The sequence below is a fragment of the Manduca sexta genome, chromosome 6, assembly GCF_014839805.1.
Source record: "Manduca sexta isolate Smith_Timp_Sample1 chromosome 6, JHU_Msex_v1.0, whole genome shotgun sequence".
Lineage (NCBI taxonomy): Eukaryota > Metazoa > Arthropoda > Insecta > Lepidoptera > Sphingidae > Manduca > Manduca sexta.
The window spans coordinates 6,614,860-6,637,546 of NC_051120.1; the positions used below are offsets into that span (position 1 = coordinate 6,614,860).

General features: G+C 36.8%; 2 protein-coding genes across 2 annotated transcripts; one reads left to right on the forward strand and one right to left on the reverse strand.

The window, feature by feature from the left end:
* Positions 1–878: 878 nt before the first annotated feature.
* On the forward strand, positions 879–22,623 carry LOC115448250 (SWI/SNF complex subunit SMARCC2). The gene is given in 22 exon segments (XM_037446516.1): positions 879–1,148; positions 1,260–1,379; positions 8,318–8,431; positions 10,172–10,267; positions 10,269–10,341; positions 10,687–10,841; positions 11,354–11,497; positions 13,826–13,953; positions 14,629–14,735; positions 15,214–15,269; positions 15,271–15,390; positions 15,792–15,973; positions 16,243–16,384; positions 16,639–16,759; positions 16,989–17,146; positions 18,305–18,512; positions 18,822–18,976; positions 19,212–19,326; positions 19,405–19,548; positions 19,734–19,943; positions 20,156–20,258; positions 21,367–22,623. Coding segments are annotated over 22 exon segments (2,913 nt in total). The 5' UTR covers positions 879–1,031; the 3' UTR covers positions 21,512–22,623.
* LOC115448248 (regucalcin) lies at positions 2,225–5,693 on the reverse strand. The gene is made up of 6 exons (XM_030175620.2): positions 5,517–5,693; positions 4,682–4,817; positions 3,927–4,130; positions 3,205–3,423; positions 2,774–2,886; positions 2,225–2,531 (listed from the first exon to the last, which is right to left on the reverse strand). Exons 1-6 carry the CDS (start codon positions 5,601–5,603, stop codon positions 2,283–2,285), a joined length of 1,008 nt encoding a protein of 335 aa, XP_030031480.1. The 5' UTR covers positions 5,604–5,693; the 3' UTR covers positions 2,225–2,282.
* Positions 22,624–22,687: the final 64 nt, after the last annotated feature.

The following is a 22,687-nucleotide window of genomic DNA, read 5'->3' on the forward strand; positions in this document are numbered from 1 at the left end:
TTCAATTTCACCAGGATCCCATCATCAGACCCTGACCGGACAATCGGACCACCTGCATACCACCATAAATTAAAAAAACATCCCGACAAATTGAGCACCTTCTCCATTTTTGAAACCCGAAATCCACGCGGGCGAAGCTGCGGGCGGAAGCTAGTATATTATAATTCTCTTTGATTTAAATTCAAAACTAATGCATCGTATAATGTGCACATTTACATTATTTTTGTAATGGGAGATTAAATAACAACCTATCTGGCAACATAGAGATTAGGTTAGCCACTTTTACAACTATAGGTAATATAACTGTGAATGGATAATAAAAAAAAATAATAATTAAATAAAAATAGTCGATTAATTTGTTAACAATTGTATACAAAGCTTTATAATTTTTTATCGTCAGCAACATTGGATATAATATCAGTGTTGCCAGAAGGTTACATTTCTTACATTTTTCGTTACTTTTGACCCCCTCGCGTAACATGTAAGTAATTTTTATATTTAAGACAATTTTCGTAACTTTTGAGAACAACGAGATTTGTAATACAACATTTTTATGGTAAACAGTTTACAAACGCATTTCTATTCAACGCATCCAAATTGAACACACCTAAAACTGGCGGGTCTAAAAAGTATTTCACTCCATATCACACTCAGAGATGGCTCGCCATGACAAAATGAAACGTATCTTGCATATATTAAAATTTGATTTTGCTTGTGTGTGCTCGCGCACATTTCCTGCTTCGCGAGTCCCCGCGGTTTTGCAGCTACAAAAATGATTGCCCAAAAACGCGTAAATTAAAAAAAAAACAATAATGTAACTTTTGCAGCAAAAATGTAACATTTCAGGAAACGAAACGTAACTTACGACTCAAGGGCCCTGGCAACACTGTATAATATGTCAAAGTAGTGAATAACGACGCCGTGTATCTGCTTGTTTTTGCACTGGGCATATTTGTTCTTTTCATTTATCTTTATAAGAAATTGTGATTTGTGAGTGTGATCTTTGCCCAGAACATTATTAGCCCTTAAAAATGACAACTATTGGTCCGAAAAAGGATGGCGGGCCAAACGTCGACTACTTTCAATCGTCGGAATCACTGGCACAATTCGATCAAATTCGTGTTTGGTTACAGAAGAATTGTAAGAAGGTTAGTTATTTACATAAAAGGTTTACTAATAACTTATATTGAAGGACATCATTTGTTAATATTATCGTATTCATCATAAATTTTCATTTGGTTTGTATATGTTTTTCCCAGCATGTCCAAACGGATCCACCAACGAAAGAGGGCTTGGCCCAGCTTGTGGTTCAGCTCATACAGTATCAAGAGAACAAGCTCGGAAAGAATGCGTCCGACCCGCCGTTCTTGAGGCTTCCAGTAAGTGCTCCAATATTTACAATTTAGAAAGTAGAAACATAACCTTAGAAGTATAATAGATCTTATTACACACAAAACTTGTTGGAAAATCCTGTTTTAATTAATTTTCTGCAAATGTGATAAGTAAAAGTCCTATTTTAATTTATTTAAGTCTATTATGTTAGTAGTTGTTTTCCCTCCATTATTATGGTGCCATCAAAAATAACATTTGACATAAATAATATTATTACTATAGTATAGTTTATAGCAAATTATGTAATTGGGTTTAAAAATAACTTATTATTAAAATTTACAATATGCATACCATTAATACAAAGGCTGTAATTTTAGGTAGTTCTTTCATTATAATGTTTTATTACTAGTAAAAAAGTAATACTACTACTGCTGTATAAATAAACAATATTAGTACTTAATGATGATGATGAGAAATTTATTAGTTAAAAAACAAATTGTTGTAAATTGTGTATTTGTAATGATATTTCAAAAGTGCAATATATAGTTTTTCATTAGATTGTTCACGCTAGTTATTAGCAATATAATTATGTTTTACTGAATTTATAAACTTGAGTGATTAGGTGTTCAATTTCACACTTTTTCCCCAATTATTTTTAATGTATGTTGAATAATGACCATTACAATCCTTCTATGGCCTTATAAATGATTTTGACACTTATAAATTATAACCCATAGGATCAATTGGCAACAAATAGTTTTAGCTAATTCCCCTTTCCCTTGTGAGTGTCATTTTTTTCAGAATTTATTATAATCATCAAAAATTATGGAAAAATCTTAAAGAGCCACCTGTATAAATTGTTATGTATTCTGGAGGCATTAAAACATCATAAGAAATATTTCATTATTTACTTTAGAAAAATAATAACAATATAATAAAACTTGAATATATTAATAATTGGCAGCTCCAGTAAAAACAAATTGGTTTTCAGGCAGTCCTTTTGAGCCTGTATCCTCTATGGCAAAGATCGACCCTGCTTCAGGTTGTTGTGCTAGTTCTGCGTTGCTGAGTCCCACTTTACTAGTGGTCACAAATAATGTAGACAAATCGTGACCTCCCCACATTACTGAGGTCACTTTTGATACAGGTAATTTGTGCTGCTCCAGCAGTTTTCCAGCTCTTGAGTCTATTTTGATCACCTGTAATGTTATATATAAATATCTGGTTAATAATGGTTTATTTTTATGAAATCTAAGTGTAGGGCAAGAAAAGTTGCTGTAACTTACTGTTTCAGCACTTAAGTCCATGTGAAGTTATATATTATTTAAGTGAGATGAATGTAGACTTATTACTTTTGAGAAGTAGCTTAACACTTAATTATTTGAGATTTTTTGGAAACCAACTTCAATGAGTGAACAATCGTAATAGATTGATACAATACCTTTCCACCATTGAAACATGCTACCCATAAGTTGCCATCACTGTCGATAGTCATACCATCGGGCAGTCCAGTCACATTGTTGGCTTGGAAACTGAATATTGTCCTTCTATTGCCTGAAATTAAAATGTTATTTATATTGTATATTAGCTTTCAGCAATTTAATTAAAAAGCCCTTTTTTAAGAATAAATTTAAATCATGATTACAGCAATAGATTTTGACAAATTTTACAAAACTATTCTAATATTATGATTCATCTTAGTAATTTTATTGTATCATCAATGAATGTCTAAAAAATCATACCCATCCATACTCTGTAAATCTTTGATTGCAATAAACAAACCGAATAATACACTATGGTATTATAATACGAAAGAAATTTGGTATTATAAATAATGTGGCCAAAGATAACAATATAGATCTAGATACTAACGGATACTCCCATTCTCCAGATCAAAGTCAAACACATCAATATTCCTGGTGGGTGTATCTATGTAGAACATGAACTTGTTATCGGATGTCCAAGCGATGCCGTTGGATACGGTGACGGGCCGCACTTCTTCCACAGGGTTTAAATAGTTCTCTTCACTCAGCATGTATAGAGTTGCTTGGTCTTTATCTACGTTGTTGCCCACTTCTTTTCCCATTGTACCTGTAACATAATTTCCCAAAAAGTTATTCTGATGAAAATCTATACATATTATTAACAAATACCCCTTTTCTATGTGTCTGTATGTTATGTATTTTCTCAAAATCTACTGAACGGATTTTTATGAAATTTGGTATGGAGATAGTTTTAAGATCCTGGGAAAGTTTCAGGGTATTTTGTATCCTAGAAAAATATGTACCAGGATTTTTATCCCGGAAAACTCCTTCACGCGGGCGAAGCCGTAGGTAAAAGGTAGTAATCTAATAATAAAATGTTTTCCAGTGGGTTAGGTTGAAGAAATCATTTTTTTTTTCAGTAGTATGCATTCGTTTAATCATTTCACGTAGTACTATGCAATTTTTAGGCGTCGCCTTGTGGAATTTTTGTGCGTTATTAAAATCGCCCTGTCTTACAATATGAAGCGAAATGTGCACAGATTACTTGCGCCTTTGCTCACACCTTCGATGAAAACATGAGTTTAGTTTTTATTAATTTATCATACATACCGATCCAAAGTCTTCCCTTAGCGTCGACCTTTCCATCATTACACCTATTGTCTGGACGGCCCAGGTCGAGCACACTGAGCAACCGCAACGAACTGTCGTCTTCGAAGTTGTCCCACGACATGAAGTAAACTTCTGCTCTGACCGCCACCAGCAATATTCCCGGGTTGTCCTTAACGGTTACCACCATTGACACAGGCCCGTAACCTGAAGATCCGTGTATATTGTATGATTTTGTATTTATTGAATATTTAGTTACAATTTTCGGGGTGATTCATGTTTGTTTGGATAGTTTTTTCGATGTATATATAACAGCATCTAACTTCTAACAAAATTATTTGTATACATTCTTACAACAAAAAAAGGAGGCCCTGAATGCATTTTAGCTTAGAAAAAGAGATGTGGATTGGCACACTATAGGCTACTTCTATACATGTTATAAAAGTCCCCTTTTCTGTCTGTCTGTATGTTATCGAGTTTTTCAAAATGTACTGAACAAATTTTATGAATTTTGACGTTGAGATAGTTTAAGGCCCTGGGAAGGTTATACTTTCTATCCCGGGAAAATACATAGCAGGACTTTTACCCCAGAAAACTCCTTCACGTGGACGAAGCCGCGAGTAAAAGTAGGTTTAATGATAAAGAAATACACAAAAGAACTTTATGCCAACAAAACATATTCACGCGGGCGTAGCCGCGACAAACCTCTGGTTTACTTTAATCTCAAATGACGATTTTTTATAAATTGGATAACACACCTATTGATTTGCTGGTAACATTATTCGTTCCTGGATCCAGGCGCAGAACTTTTTGACCCTGTATATCGACCCAGTACAGCGCATTATCAGGGCCGGACCAGTGTGGACCCTCGAAGTGTGTGCCGCCACAATACACCTAAAATAGAAATAAAATACAGTTATTTTTCTGTAATATGTATGATATTTTATATATTTGGTAATGTTAAAAAGATGACAGTAGAAAAATAAAGGCTATTTTTATAAAGTACACGAATAATTGTCGTAAGGGCAAGGGTCTGAGACCTTTCCGTAAAAAACAACACATTTAACTTTATTATAATTCAATTATCAACATAATATATTGTAAATTGTTTCTTTAACATATTTTTGCATTTCTAGTACGTTAAATTTTCACCTCATATATAAAATAGCATATTTTATATGTTAATATTTTGCCGTTGCAAATATTTATTTAGCATAATATTAATTTATAATTAATTAAAAATGGAGATATTATTTTATACAATGATCACAGTAAATACATATTAAACGAATTCTTTACATAAGACAAACTCATTAAAATCAAAATAGTACTTTTTTGAGACACTTATGTTAGATACGAGGGACAAAGATGATATTAAGTCATTACCTTCCAGAAGGGAAAGTAATACTATAAAATAAATTATTTGTTTTTAAAGCATTTATGTACCACGCTCATTAACTATTCTCTTGTAAAATACACTTAGGAAACAATAATGAATATACTTTATAAGGGTAACAGATCCGTGAGAATGGCAATGGGCTCACGCGAGCTTTGAACGGAACTTGTCCTAAATACAAACAGTGGCAAACTTACGTTTTTAATTAACGGTGTAGTCGATCTATACGCACTGCCGAGTATGAACAACAACGCTAAAACACATCCCGTGGCCAAATTATTCATGTTTATAAAAAAATATTATTGTTTAAAACACGTCTGTAGCGGGTCGCGAGTCAGCGGTCAATGTAGCTGTTAGGCTGTGGACGGTGATTGTGTCATACAAACTCAGTATAGCGTTTCGTCATATTACCGCTGTCATATTGAATATTATGCAGCACTACCATTAATTACCACGGATAATAACTGCTGAACAAACATGTTATAATTTCGAATATCTATGTATTGTATTTTAAAATATTAAGAGGCGTCAATAACCTTGAGAGTTCAGCCGGCAGTGGATATCATAGAAGTGGTATAGGTGTTGCGACTGTGCATTCTTATAATTTCATTTCTCTCCGTTCGTCACCGTCATTATAGCGTTCAGGGCCCTTATTCTGTATGATAGTGTAAACGCGTAACGCGGCCGTGTCATGTTATCTCCGAGAAATGTGCGTGGAATGGTATTCTGTAAGTCAAATTTCTATAGTCCTAAACATGACGCGTTGTGTTACGTGCTTGTTAAGCACTGTTAAAATAACGTGCGGGATAGAGAATAAGGCCCCAGAAGTAGATAGTATAGGCAAGTTAAGGAAACGTTTAGTTATTGCATTCGGTTTTCAAAAGTATATTATGATAGCTATCAGCTAGATGCGGCTGTGTACTGTTTTATAATGTGTAAGCATTTAATAAATAAACTAACCTTAAATGCATTAAGTCTGATATCAGTCGAAATAATTTATGAATATCTCATAAACTTAAATTGTGGTGGGTCTCTCATATGTCTCTCAATGTGGACATTGTAACTACTGGACATAACAACTTATACCTTATGTCTCAGGACGGCGAACGCAGTGGAATACTAAACAATACTTTGTAATTCAATTTGTTGGATTGGTTTTTCTACTATTTAAGGGCGGCCGTATCGCTTACCATTAGGCGAACGGCAAGCTTGTCCCGAGGTTCAAAGCAACAAAAAAAAATATTAATGGCCTCCGTGGATTTTTTACTTATGTTATTTAAAAATGCACCTTAATTTATTAGACGGGTACAGTCGTCAATGTCAATAAATTAACCGTTTCAATTTGACAAGGTTTATTATTGTTTTTGTTTGCAAATATTATTGATCCATTAGCTTCGGAAAGCGATCGGTATTGTAGCGGTCATGGTTCGAAAGACCCAGACGTAAGGAAGCGGAGACAGTCAAGGCTTTTCATTATGTCTCATCTTAGGAAGTCGTTTTATCGATAGCCGGTCTTGATGTTATTATTGTATCAGTTAAAATGACATGGTTCATACTGAAGTGATTAAGTATAATGTGTAAAATAGAATAATACGCATTTAACAATTCTTCGAATATGAAGAATTAATTTTGATACCAATGTAGCATCGCGAAACATTTGTATGGTAAATCAATAAATAAATAAAATAAAAACTTATGTAATTTTAAAAGTCCGTGTCTAATTTAGTTTTTCAGTATCATTACAAATAAAACGAAATATTAATAAGAGAAATTTATCTCAACTTGGGTAATTTTCTTTTTATGTAAATAAATACTTATTTGTCAGAAAATAAAGACCTGCATTGCGGAATTAATTAGTGACAGGAATCTTATAATTTCCTGAACGCGCCACTGGCCTCGCAAGCCATATATGTGTGATATATAATAGAATCTAAACATTGAGTATAATACTTACAAAATCCTGATATCATACTTCTAAGTTACGTTTGGTACATTGATGATATAACAATATCAGTCCTGTATAACATAGGTACTTTCCTGCGAGACAACTATCTCTTTATCTGTAAAAAAATAGGGCAGGATGTACAATTTTATTAAAAAAATACGAAAAATTAGTCTATGATCTTTTTACTTTTTTACTCGTGAACATAAATCCCGTTGCAGACTAAGAACAAGGATTTATTTTTATCAGTTTATCTTAGCTCGCATACCTGAGAAAACTGCACAGAAAAAAATACTGTAGTTAACAAAGTTTGCAGTCTGCATATAAGCATGAAAAATATGTCAACTATACGCTCTAAACTTAATGAATAGCTTAGGTCTTGGTATGCAACTCGCATAATATAATATGGTACTATTTAATACATCTGTATGGCATAATACAATAATTTTGTATTGCCAAATGATCCATTATTTGTTGACAACAATTGTCAATTGAAATGCTCCATAAAGGAACGGTTATCATTAAATATTTGCTCATGTGAAAAAACTACTTCATGCATGTATATATAAGGAGCTCGATAATTAAGCATATTAAATAAGACAATGATTAATTATCATATTTTATTGTATTAATTATCTCGAAACTTCCAAAGTTTCTGGTGGAACCGAATACGTGCAGTTACATATTTACTAAAGAAGCAGGTAAAATGTCGGCGATATCAGCAGGTGTTTAATGCACATCTGCATAATATGACGCATAAGTTATTATTCAACTTGTCTCACGACTTGTCTGCCATGCCAGTAGTAGGTCTACACAACACATTTAAGCATGTTGTTACATACATATTTAAGGGTTTGGCTTAATTTTTACAACCTTCAGCCATCCTGATATCAACATTCTCTAAAAGATCCAAACCTCAGGTATGTCGAAATAGGAAAATCCACAAAAGTTTTGCCCGACCATTTTACAGTGTAATCACTGACATACTAACATAAACATAGCGCCCGAAAAAGACTTAAGACAATGCTGCAGGTAATACCATAATATTTGTTACAGATGAAAGTGTTCATGGACATGAAACCAGGCGGTTCGCTGTGTACAGTGCTCGCCACTATGTTCCGCTTCAAGTCGGAGCAGCGGTGGCGCAAGTTCGACTTCCAGGTCGGTAAGGTATGCACTCGGCTCGCACGCCCGCCTCGCTCACCGTCGCCCCCGCAGCCTTCGCCAGTACCTGCATTGGTATTTGCTACGAGAACACTCCTTGTATACACAAACTTAAAGGAACTACTTTTCGAAATGTTAAAATGTCTCCAAGGTAACGTTAGCAACGATGTGAACGAAGTGCGCAGCTATTGAGAATTAAACACGTTTGAAAAATGTCTGCCTAAATATGTTACGCATCTTCCCTGAGGTGTTTTTGCATTACTGCATTATCTATTCATGATAGTCTTTTAAAGGTCTAGGGGACAACAATGTCTGACTATAATAAATATAAATTATTTCGATATGATATTTAAAAATAATGATCATTGGAAAGGGAAACGAAGATAAGGCGGCTTGTTTCAAGAGCCTTCGTCGATTATTAGGCACACCAGTATTATTGTACATTATATTTGTTAGGTGTTACCCCGTCTATTACTTTACAAAGGCGCCCGTTCAATTGTTGCTAATAGGTTATTCAATAAACATTACAGATTAGTTTTCGCGTAGTGAATACCTAATGTATAACAATGCATCGCCTAAGTCACAACACACGTTCACACATGGTTTGGTCAAAGGTCATAATTAAAAAATAAATTGATACGTGGCTCATTCAAACGCGTGTGTTGTTTCTGGATTCAAATGCACGAACTCAATATGAGGGTGTTAACACGAAATATTTTTGTAATTTAATGTATTCCAATTTTTAAACAAAGAACTAAAATATGGTTGTCAACGAGAATATAATGATTATTTAGATGTTTGTTGAATAAGTATTTATTTGCATTTAAAATTAATGGAAATATATATTTCTAATGTTACCAGTAATAATACATTTTTTACTTTGAAATTTTGAGATATGTACATCATTAGCACATTTGTCAATTTGCTTTTTCCTCTGTTTTCTTTCATATCAGGTGTTCTAGCTAAGTTGGTGGGTTTACAAAATGGTACAGTCTTGGTTGATTTTTTTTGTGTAAATACATACATGTGGGTTATTCATTAACACGTGCATTGTGTGTGTGAAATTAACTAATTGTATATGTTTTTGTCACTAATAAATTTTGGGTCTTAAATCACTTGTGCATGCCAAGGATTCTCTTTTTTTTACAAATTATTTTTTACTCTGATATTGCGAATGTTATCAAAACGTTGACACTCTTTTTTCTTTTTGCGTTGAAAAAGGGAGTCACACTGCGCCTGCACTGGGCAACAGTTTACAGTTTTGCCAACCCTAGTGTAGGAAAGAGCAATGATTAAAGGCAAAAAATTGTAGACGGTCCATTGACAATCTTTTCATTGTGGGGACTATTCCGTCTTCCTGAAGCCTTGAACCAAAAAGTTGTCAACAGACAAATAGGATTTCAGTGCGAACTGACAGATAAGTTAATATCTAACAATGATTACAGTAAAATTGTAATTATAAAAATAACTAAACAGTAGACATGACATCTCTGAGGCCGCAGCGTACTGGATTTACCGCAAACTTCTGGCCTAATGCTGACGCAGTCTTTACTTACCTGTTTGAAGTTGATATATAGAAATTATTTCCTGGTGTTGAGCCACAATATTTTGATAACAAACTACACGAGCACCATTCAAACGCACTCTCCTACATTATCATACCTTTGCAACTGTTCTATTCATTGATATCGAATTGTATCTAATTGTTGTTTTTCTGTTTCCCCACCCCCGGTCCGCCATTTTCAGAACCCGTCGCGTAAAGACCTCAACGTCCAAATGATGATGGAGATAGAATCGTCGCTGCTCGGAGCTGAGATCATCCGCTCGCCGTGTGTGTACATCAAGACCAGAAGTCGACAAGGCGACAGCTAACAAGCTGAAGGATATTATTAGCAACCATCAGGGAGAGATTTGCGGTAATATACTACATGTATTGCTTGTGCTTTCAAATAAAAATCTGTTTGAGGCTAAGAATTGGCTGTAGGACTAAGAGATAATGAAGGATTCAATTACTGTTTTTTTTCGAAATCGCATCAGTTCCCACAAACTTTTACTTGACCTCTTTTGATAACTATAACAGTTAAATTGATGAAATCAAAGAATGCCTCTTTTTCTAATAAATATTTTATACAGTCCCGTTTATTACATCTATTACATCAAATATAGTCAAAACGTTTATAGATAATTTAAGTCTATCTTATTTATCGAAGTATTGTTTTTGTTATTTTACAAAAATATATTTCTGCAATTTTTGTTCGTAGAGGATGAAGAAGACGCGACGCACATAATCTACCCGACAGTGGATCCACTAGAGGAGGAGTACGCGAGGCCCGTGTTCCGCAGAGGCAACCACGTGCTTATCCACTGGTACTACCTACCGGACAGCCACGACACGTGGGTGCAGGCTGACTTGCCGGTAAGCTATGCTTTGGATTCCTACACTACTTACATTCAAATCTGGGGTCGACACAAACTTTTTAGAGCATATCGCTTGCTTGCGGGATAGGTGTGAGCAATGGGCACGACGTGTTCGCAATATTGTGACGTGCCTGCGCCGTTTTCATTGTAAAAAGATTTTAAGTATGACAATGCTCAGTAATTTAAAATATTGGCTATCCAAGACTAAAAGTTTTTTTCGATTCGAACGAGTAGTTCCTGAGATTAGGGCGTTGAAACAAACTTCAGCTTTATATAATAGTATAGATAGATTGTTGATATTAGTAAGAGTAAGTAGTAAAGTAAGTCTATGTAGTGAGTACAGATAAGGATGTAATAATATTATCACTAAACAGCGCTTTTTACCCTGAGACAGTAGATGCTAAATTTATAAAAGTGAGGTATCTCGACTTAATTTATTAATGTCGATGTTTATTTTTTTATTTAGTGATCGACAATCTGTTGTGAGGTTGCGAATGTTGATGATTATAGGTAGACGTCCCCGAGAGCGTGAGTTGGGAGTGCAACCGCGCGGAGCCGTGGCGCGTCACCGCGTCCTGGGCGCTGGAGCTGGCGCAGTACAACGAGTGGATGAACGAGGAGGACTACGAGGTCGACACCAATGGCAAGAAGAAAGTGAGGGCTTAAACCATTGTTAACAGTGCCACGTAATAAATAGCAGCTTTAAGTCTAAGCTGCAAAGGACAATGCCCAAAACCAGGCTATCATTGCGTCAGTCATGCGTCTTAACCAAATAACCATGTAAAATCATAATTTTAATTATTACTTCATTTGTATTTATTTCAGCCATGAGCAAATAGGGGTTTTAAAGATATGAAAAAAAAAAGTTGTTTAATTGTTGCAAATCAAACGCCGGATAATTTTACTGCCAATATGGCGAATTGATACCAATTTATAACAAATTCCCCTTTTAAATGGAATAAAAAAGTTAATATGCACAATAAATGTGCTTGTACTTGAACCTATAATATATGGATTAAATATATTATTCAAATAAATTCATACAAAAATATTGTTAAAAAAAAAATATTTTACTTAATAATTATAACCAAACTCCAAATAGCTGGTAAAAAAGATAAAATATTAATCCTTCTAAAAACAAACAAATGGCGACTTGTACTTGCATTAAAAGAAATACTAAAGTCAGCTAAAACATGTCTGGACTTTATTTTTAATTAAATAAATATATGGGTACTGATTTTTATTACACTGGCAACTGAAATGAATGACCTTTTGACACTAGATTTGTCAGAATGAAAATATTTCATTATTAAAATATTTTACTCAAGATCAGAGTGTTATTCTTATGTATTTTAATGTTGAGTCGAGAAATTCACTGTTAAGAAACAAGGTGTATAATGTGTGTTCGGAACTTTGAGACGGAAAAGGCTTTTAGTTAGCAACACAAAGTCGTGTAGAACCTAGACCCAGGACAATTAATCGAGACAACATATCCCGGCGATGTTTTAACTGCACCATTGCGATGCCACAGCAACGATAAGTATATTTCTTACACAAGCTATCCAGTTTGTAAGTTATGTCGATTATTATTAACCTACCCACAATGTGGGAAAAATCTTGCAAAAACTAAAGAACACAGTTTAACAATAATAATAATCTGAACATGTTTACTCAACTTCTACATTATATTTCAGGTTTCAAGGCTGGAATGAATTTGTGCTGCCTGCTGCAGATCAGTTAATAGAGAGGTTTACAGACAACAACGACATGACATGACCCGACCAGCACTGCAAGAAGTCATTCACTCACTTCAGCAGTATTATAAGCGTGTTGCAGCCACATCAAGTTCTTGTTTGTTTTCTGGGAAGCCATATCTATCAAAAATACACATCTATATAAAAATATACATCGGATTTCGTATTTCTTGTTTTATTTTTCTTTTCCTATGATAAGTAACTATTAGCCTAATTAGGCTGTGAAGTTAGTTCCTGGGTTCCTGTTCGATTTCCAGGCCAAGCAACATTTTACCTCGGTGTTTCTGACATGACTTGCCTGGGATCGGAATCCTCCAAAGAGGCAACCCTCTTGCATTGCCGCATGCCTAATGCCAACGCATCAGGCATGCGGCCGGTCATAAAAACTAAGCTGAATTTATTCTACAATATGTGTTGACGCCATATTGAAATGAGATAATGGTAGGTGAAAATAAAGATTAAATTAATCCATGTAATAGAATAAGTCATAAGTCAGAAAAATATGTACTTACACAAAGGGTCGGGTAGTATATGCTCAGAGGAAAAATTAATATTCCGCCATACTATCTTAGAAGTTTTATTGGAGCTTCGTCTTATCAGATATGTTAATACCTATCAGTTTCTTATAAGAGCGATTAAAGCTAAGTGAAAAGAATGTCCAATAATTGTTTATAGCAATATCAAGTAGGTACTGCAATACTGAACTTAATTAGGCACGTAGGTACTTTCTACCGTACATTATTGCAGTCCATACTTAACCTCAAAATAACCGAGTTAATAAAATTCTGATTACTCCGAACTCCCATCGAATATCCAATTGTTTTCAATTTATATAAGATTTAGGATATATTCCCTATAGTTTAGTGAAGGTTTTGTACAGACGCAAGCGTAGCCCAACTTTCATACAAAAATGGGCATTCTCCTTTCCAATAGACTATTTTAAATCGTCTATCGTCATTTGCAGAGAAAAAGTCAAGGTTCGTCAGTTATCGTCAAGGCCAAGATCATTCCTAAGGGTCAAGGCCGCCTCCGTGTTAAATATTGTTAAATGTAGTTTAGCGAATTAGGCACACTTTCGTTACAGACATACATACTTACGTTCGCATTAACAAGAATATTGCTATACCATTAAATTTAGTCTGTAATTTTGTTTTGATCATAAGTAAACAAGAACTAACAGCCTAGACAACATACATTTAACTTGTACTGAAGAATATTATTGTTTTAGATACACAAATTGCGGCTGTCTGTCGACGATCTGATACCGGGTGCGGAACCTTCTAGCAAGAGCAAGAAGGGAAGCAAGAGGAAGCGATCACCGTCACCGCCGCCGCAGAAGCATGGCAAGAGGAAGAGGTACATTATTACAATACAAAAAGTGTCAAAAAGTATGATAAATATGTAAACATTCGTACGATTTACCACAAAGTATTGCGAGAAAAAATAGAATTGCAGGGACGAATGTTCCTAACTTTCATTACATTTGTTATTAGCACGCGGCGGACACACTAGGAATTCCTCGCGCGCCACTCGTCACTCATGGCACAATGTACATGTATTTAAATAAGAGTTTGGACACAAGCGAAACCTTTATTTTACTTTTCATTGTCACACCTTTTGATGCAACCTATAACTATACCTATAAACACGTAATAGTAGCACACATAGAGGCATTACAGAGTGTTTAAACATATATTCAAATATTCACGCGAAATTTATGGTTTCATGGCTGCTTTCAATTTGCGTGTCATTAACGATAGAATATATTCTTGTAAATTATTGTTCATTGTGCATTTCACAACAACAATAACACGAATTGAGCATGGCGTGCTAAACAATAGTTAACAGAAATATACTTTTTCTGGTATAGATTTCTTGAGAGTATGTTGCGAAAATAGCTACACATTAGCAGATTTCGTATTGTATACTATATTTTTACCTTGTATATTATTAATAGTTTCTATTTTTCATAGAGGTATAGTATTAAGATTAATTTCGGTATTTAAATGTGTTATGGTTATTTTAATGTAGTCGTGTGACGAAGCGCCGCGACAACGACGGCGATGAGGAAGAGGACAACGCCTCCAGAGACAACACCGATGTCGTGCCCACCCCCGAAGCAGAAAGACCTGCAGAACGTAAGCGTTAATTTTTTAAGTTTGGTGTATTTTAAATTAGTGACATTTATATAGAGTGATGAATTTATAATATACAGTTTTTTTTTTTTTTTTTGGACTTGTATTGATTCCTGGTTAGAATATTTTTCCAAAATTCAATGACGCAATTTTAGTTATTCACAAAATCAACCCTAATGATTTCTTATGTTTACGTGAATATTATTTATGTTTTTATTTTCAATGTCAAAATCAACCCTGACTGATTTGCTCAACTTCTTGGTGCATATTTCGCTATTCTTTATAGTTTTAGATTTTACCTATTTTTGAAATAACACTTTGTAAATTGATCAAAAGGGTACAGAAGAAGGAAATGGAAAGGAACAGTAGGATTGAATTTATAATTATTTAAAAAATGTGTATTTAACTTTTAAAATTGACTTATACAAATCGCAGACATAGAATGCGATAGATGTATGTGTATTGTGTCATATCCGTGCAGCAGCCACCCCGTCCGCGTCGAGCAGCAGCGGCGCCACGAGCGCGAGCGGCGGCGCGGCGGGCGGCGCGCGCGGGCGCGGCGGGCGGCGGCGAGGCGGCGGACGCGCCCGCCACGCCCGCGCCGCCGCTCGACGCGCACGACGACTCGCAGGGGAAGCACTCCGACTCCAACACACAGGTGCGGACTCGTCCATACCACACACACACTCCTCATTACACAATACATTTTCATATAAAACTCAAATATAATATCGGCGGTTTTCAATAACCAATCTCGCTTGTTATTGAATAAAAATCACGTCCCGAGAATAAATCAATTAAATTAATTCATTTGTCAGAATTTCAAAAACAAGTTTCTTTGGACTGGTTAATTTTCGCAATGGTCCTAAAAAAACGATTGGGATACCGAATATGAATGCATATTTAGAACTATATATGTGTTTCCAATAAAAACAATATTCAAAAATAAATTTTTGAATCATAAACTTCAAAATTAAACCACTTCGACTTGTAATCGCGTTTTTTGTGACATTCTTAGAAAGCTGTGCTACTTTTAAAACACCAAACCCTTTCCTATAGGAGATGCTAACAAAAGAAGAGCTAGAAGACAATGTGACCGACCAAACGCATCACATTGTGGTGCCGTCGTATTCTGCCTGGTTCGACTACAACTCCATACACATGATTGAGAAACGCGCACTGCCCGAGTTCTTCAACGGAAAGAACAAATCCAAAACGCCTGAAATATATCTCGCGTATAGGTATATGAAAGATTTTCTTGACATTAATGTTATAGATTGAAATTATAACTGTAACGCACGCCAAAATAACAACGACATAAATGTTTCCAGATTAGAGATTTTCATTACGAAATAAGATAAAATAAGAAAAATAAGATACCATTATTTTATTTAAGATACCATTATATTATTTTAAACTGATAACATTATTATTATGATCACGTTGACGCGTAACAAAAAAGATTTTTTTTTGTGTCATACGAATCCTTCTAGCTGTAGATATTTTGTAGGAACTTCATGATCGACACATACCGCCTCAACCCGACGGAGTACCTGACGAGCACCGCGTGCAGGCGCAACCTGGCGGGCGACGTGTGCGCCATCATGCGCGTGCACGGATTCCTCGAGCAGTGGGGCCTCATCAACTACCAGGTAAGGCAAAAAATATCTAAACTACGATTAATTGCTTGATAAAGAACAGACCGGAATAATTGTTTCGAGCAATGATCATCTTTTTGTAAGTCCATAGTCGATACTTTTTTAATCAGTGCAGTAGTGTCACTTCATTGAGCTTCAATAATAGTACAGCATTATACTTGGGATTTTTTTTTCATTTTGTTACACTAATAATTTATTATAGGATTTTTTACTTATCGAACTAATTCAATGTGAATATTTGTTAATAGTTGGAGGCGGAGTCGAGACCAACGGCGATGGGTCCCCCGCCCACGTCCCACTTCCACGTGCTATCCGACACGCCGTCCGGCTTGCAGCCGCTCATTGCGCGAACAGCACAACCGAGACCAGGTAAATTAACATTGTTGTTCACTTTTTTAAAGTCTATTATATCAGTAAATTAATTATAGTTATCAAAGCAAAATTTAGTGACTAACTAAATTTTTAGTCAAATTTGATACAAGCTTAAATGTTAAAATGGAATTTTCAATAAGGTTACGAATGATGATGATCTATGAATGCATACTGATTAGTTTTTATCGACTATAGTCCGATATTTAAATCTAATTGTAATTGGTAGCGGAGAACGTGCCAAAGGTGGAGCCGGGCCTGCCGAACGGCGCGGACAGTGGCGCGGCCGCCCCCGTGCCCCCCGCCGCCGCGCCCGCCGCCGCGCCGCTGCTCAAGACCGAGCCCACGCCGGACCTGCCCGTCGCGCCCGGGCTCAAACTAGACCAGGTACGGACGCTTTTATTATCTTACTAGCTTCCGCCCGCAGCTTCGCCCGCGTGGATTTCGGACTTCAAAAATGGAGCCGGTCGCGAACGTTCGAGAATGTTCGTTTTACGAAGCTACTCGCTAGGTGATTCGCTAGCCTCTAGGTGCCAAGCAAGCCGCCTGCCTGTGCGTTCGCGACCTTATATATATACAAAAATAATCCTTATAGCATGATTCAGTATTCACGCGTGATGGCTTATTATTAGCGTATTTCATGTATAACTTTGGTGTTTCTATACCGATTTCTATGATTCTTTTTTATGGAATAAGTATTTAATAATGTTAAATTTTTTAATTAGGGATGACTGAGAGTGTTATAAACGTAAGAGTAGACAAATATAATGAGAAAGCTTCGAACTGCTAAGCTATCGGGAGTTACACGTGTTATTGTGAGTCAACCATAAAAGATAGACATATGCTGTCGTGGGATATTTTTTACATAATTTAAGGAGAACATTTCCGTCATACATGATTTCTGTGTAGCTTTAACCATTAAGGTTGCACACGCGACGGAAGCTTAAAAAATGGAGTAACTTCTCCCGTTTTCCCAACATTTCCCTTCACTGCTCTGCTCCTATTAATTGTAGCGTGATGAAAAGTATACTATAACCAGCACAGGAGTATGACAAATAATTGTACCAAGTTTCGTTAAAATTCGTCGAGTAGTTTTTGTTTCTATAACGGTTATACAGACAGACAGACCGACAGACAAAAATTTTACAAATTGCATTTTTGGCATCAGTATCGATCCCTAATCACCCCCTGATAGTTATTTTGGAAATATATTTCATGTACAGAATTGACCTCTCTACAGATTTATTATAAGTATAGATATAGATTTATTATAAGTATAGATAGATTAATGTTCGCTGATCGACATTATATTACGATTACGGCATGCTGTTATTTAAAAACTTATTACATGTAACTCGGTTTCGATTCTTAGATTGGGAAAAAAGATATTAGGTTTTTCTTCTCAATATTAGCGGTCTAGAATTGTGCCTAATGAGCAATAAGCTTGCCTTCTATTACACGGAATCAAAGATAATTTTTTGCTTTATGTAAAAAGTATTAGTTTAACAGTTGTTCATAAACTATATTATATTATTTTGTGTACAGTACCGTGGCGGTCTGACGGGCGGTGGCGGAGGACGCGGGCGCGAGTGGACCGAGCAGGAGACGCTGCTGCTGCTGGAGGCGCTGGAGCTGCACCGCGACGACTGGAACCGCGTCGCCGCGCACGTCGGCACGCGCACGCAGGACGAGTGCATCCTGCACTTCCTGCGGCTGCCCATCGAGGACCCCTACCTCGACGACCCCGCGTCAGGTAACAACTTGAAACAATTGAAAGTGAACCGTACGGTTGAGTGAACATTGAAAAGTGAACGCTTAGTTTTCTATAATATCGCTTATAAAACACACGTCACTAAGTATAGGTTTGAGTCTTAATTATTTGGCATTATACCGAACTGTAATGATTCTGCTTGAAAACAAAACTTATACGTTACTTGTATACAGTAAAATTACTGTGGTTCTTGATATGCGTAATCGATAGTCTATGCTTTAGCTCAAATAGACAGTATAATAAAGCGCTGTATCAACCAAAAAAAATGTTTATTACTTTTATTCCATATAGGCGGCGTGCTAGGTCCTCTGGCGTATCAACCGGTGCCATTCAGCAAGACAGGAAACCCAGTGATGAGCACAGTCGCGTTCTTAGCCTCCGTCGTCGACCCGCGAATCGCCGCCAAGGCAACTAAAGCCGCCATGGAAGAGTTCTCTGCAATAAAGGTACGCAAAAATTAATAACATGTTTATTCAATAGTTGCAGCAATTCAATATAGCAGCTAATTTATTTATCCTGTTATGTAAAATATCCTGCAATTCGATCATAATTTGCAACTAGTGACGATGCTTTACCTACGTAGATGTACTCTATTAGTAGGTGCGAGGGAAACTGCGTCAGTTGTAGAAATAGGGATGAGTGAGGATTAAAAAATATAATTTGGTACGTGTTCCCCCGCAGGACGAGGTGCCGGCGGCCATGATGGAGGCGCACGTGAAGGCGGCGGGCGCGCTCGGCGCCGGCGCCGCGCTCGCCGCCACCGGCATCGCCGGCACCGCCGCCGACCCGCCGCCAGGTACCGCACCCACACACCACAGACACCCCACTCACAACCTACCATAAACCACAACATTACATAACACGTATATTACAGCTACTGAAAAGAAAGAGGGCGCGAGTGAAGTGAAGAACGAGCCGATGGAGGTGGAAGAGGGTGAAGCCAAGGTGAAAGAGGAACCTTCAGAAGCCGCGCCCGCTGAAGAAAAAGACAGCAAAGACTCGCCTTCACCGCAACCAGGTAAAGCTTATAAAATATTTTAATCCCTAACTTGAGTAATGTGCGATGGGAAGTGAGTCAAATTGTCATGCCGATATTATTTTCAATTAAATAACTCAAACTTACTGTTTCGTGAAGGTCTATCTGCGACTCCAATCTTCTATCATCATCCGGATTAAATGCCTATGTTTTATTTCGATAATTAGAAGCACCAGCGACGGTAGACGCGAAGCTGCAATCGGCGGCAGCGGCGGCACTCGCGGCGGCGGCGGTGAAAGCCAAGCACCTCGCCGGCGTCGAGGAGCGCAAGATCAAGTCACTCGTCGCGCTGCTCGTCGAGACGCAGATGAAGAAGCTTGAGATCAAGCTCAGGCACTTTGAGGAGTTAGAAGCTACCATGGAACGGGAGAGGGAAGGTGAGTGCTTGGCAATAACTGTAGATTGAATCATTCTATTATTGAATAAATGAAAAATGGAGCATTAGAAAATAGAATTTAACTTATAGTGAGATTCCTTGAGTTTTGGGTAATCCTTAGATATTATTTAGCTATTCTTACTAAACAAATCATAGTATACCTACTATCTATGTCGTACAGATATAGTCTCAACTCCTTATTCAATATCTTAGGTTTGGAGTACCAACGACAACAATTAATACAAGAACGGCAACAGTTCCACCTAGAACAATTGAAAGCAGCTGAATTCCGGTCGAAACATCAAGCACATCAGAGGTAAGCTACTATTATAGTACACACGCACGCATGCACGCACGCACACACGCACGCACACACACACGCACACACACATACACACACACAAGCGCGCGCAGACAAACACACACACAGACACACATACACAAATGCGGAATCTTTATCTCCGAAGGGCCGCGCAGAGGTTCAACTGGTGCACCCACATTCCGCTGTGTGTATTCCGTCCCATGATGTGATAGGGGGTGAACCTATTGCAATTTCGGCCACAAATTCCAGACTCCAGGGTTATACTGAGTAGAAAAACCTAATATCGCGTACCCGACCGTGGGATAAACTTGTAAAATATTATATCGACGGTTGAAAAGCTATTTGACTTGAGCGGCATATTTTTTGGAAAAATTTTAACGAGATTAGAAAAACAGCGAAACGTGCTGGTTTTAAATATGTATGAACCTTAGTGTCGCTTAAGTCAATTATTATTAGCCTTTCAACCGTCGATATACTGTCGATAACTGAACCGAAATAAATTCATGCGTTTCAGATTTATCAAATTGTTAGTTTTATTCGCTAATCTCAATATTACCGTGTCGTTAGTATTATTTTAATTACTGGCTATATTATGTATGCTAGTTGTTATTTGCGAAGTGATCGTCCAACTGATCGATCTTTCCTGGTATATAAATCTGTGTATGTGTCACTGTGTATTCTTCCGGGATAAAACAATCTAAGCCACTTAAAATAATTGCTAACGCAACTAAATATCTAGTCTCATTTCTTATTTATGTTGTTACAAAATGCATCTTTTTTGTTTATAATAATAACATCTATATAGGCCTTAGTCTATCACACTAGCCTAGGGCGCATTGGCAGACTTCACGTACCCTCAAAATTCTTATAGAGAACTTCTCAGGTATGCGGTTTTCCTCACGATGTTTTCTTTCACCGTTAAAGCGAGCGATAATTTTGCACCTGCGCACCTTCGTCTCGGCAGTCCGTTCCACTCCCAATTAGACTATTGCCGCTTCCTTTTCCTTTTTTATTCGTTTCCTGTAAAACAATTCACAATGTCAAACATAGGCCACTACAGTTAATCGGCAAGTCAGTAGTGATGTGTCTTGTGATTGTGCAGGTTGCAAGCAGAGAGCGCGGGCGTGGGCGTGGCGGCGGGCGCGGCGGCGCCGAGCGCGGAGCAGGCGCCGGCCGACGCGCCCGCCGCGCCGCACGCGCCGCACGCGCCGCACGCACCGCACGCGCCGCCCGCCACGCACGCGTAGGGGACGACACTACTAAACTAAACAGAGCCCTTTACAAAGAACATTGTAAGCGGCATTTTGTTGCCTTACCAGAAAGCTTATTTACTTTATATTTTCTTGAAAATTTATGATATATTTCCAATATTTAGTTAAAAATATAACTACCCTATGAAAGAAAAAATGTGTTCCGTAAAAACTGCAAAATGTCGGTTACGATGTACTTCCTGAAAAGACTCGATAAACTATCTGTATTGGCCGATTCCTGTAAATGATTCTTACCATTACCATATGATCCAGGGCGAAAATGGACCAATCAGAATGAAGTTATGATGATTGGTTTATTCTTATCGTTAATGCGTAGTTAGCGGCGAACCGCTAACTCCAAATTTATTAGAATTGGTTGTAAGTGTACATTAAATTTATGCAATATTTGTTCTCTTTTGTAACGACACTTCTCGCACTTGCTGTCACTGCTCTAAATTATTGCTAAAAATAATCATATACTATTATTGCTGGCAATAATTGCTCCGTCTAAAATTAGAGTCAAGACCTAGAAGTGTACTCAAAATTATTTAGTATCTTTCAGCGCTCACTTTCTTAATTAAAGAATGAATAATAATTATTACTTATTCCCACTATTTAAACCTGTTTAAACAATGATTTATTTAGTGCCAGTAAACCGAAGTAATCGGCGCGAGATTTTAACTGCAAGAAGAGTAATTTAACAAGTGAATGTATTTATAAGCAAGATTAATGTTGTCGTGTGTAAGTAAGTATAAGGGCCGGCGCAAATATGGCGGTGCACAGCTCAAATAATTTTTACTGTCAAGCTATTATCGACATTCTCTTCATTTAAATAATGTTCAAAATCCCTTAACACAAGAAAAATTCTTCTGGCGCTGCGGTTCGCCATATATGCGCCGGCCGTAAGACGATTCCGGGGAAATTCACTGGTATTTATACAATAGAGGTGTACTCGTGATTCCGAACGATCTGTACGACTGATGACAGTCTGTAGAAGAGATATTCTGATGTATTGACTAGAATTAATTATAATTATTTAATTGTAAGTTAACAGTAGATGTCAACTATTCTCCATAACGTCCGGTTATGAAATAAAACGTTTAAAAGTAGCAGTCGTTTAATTTATGGTCGTTTTACAAATTTTATTGCTCATTCTTCAAGCGTTTGATGATC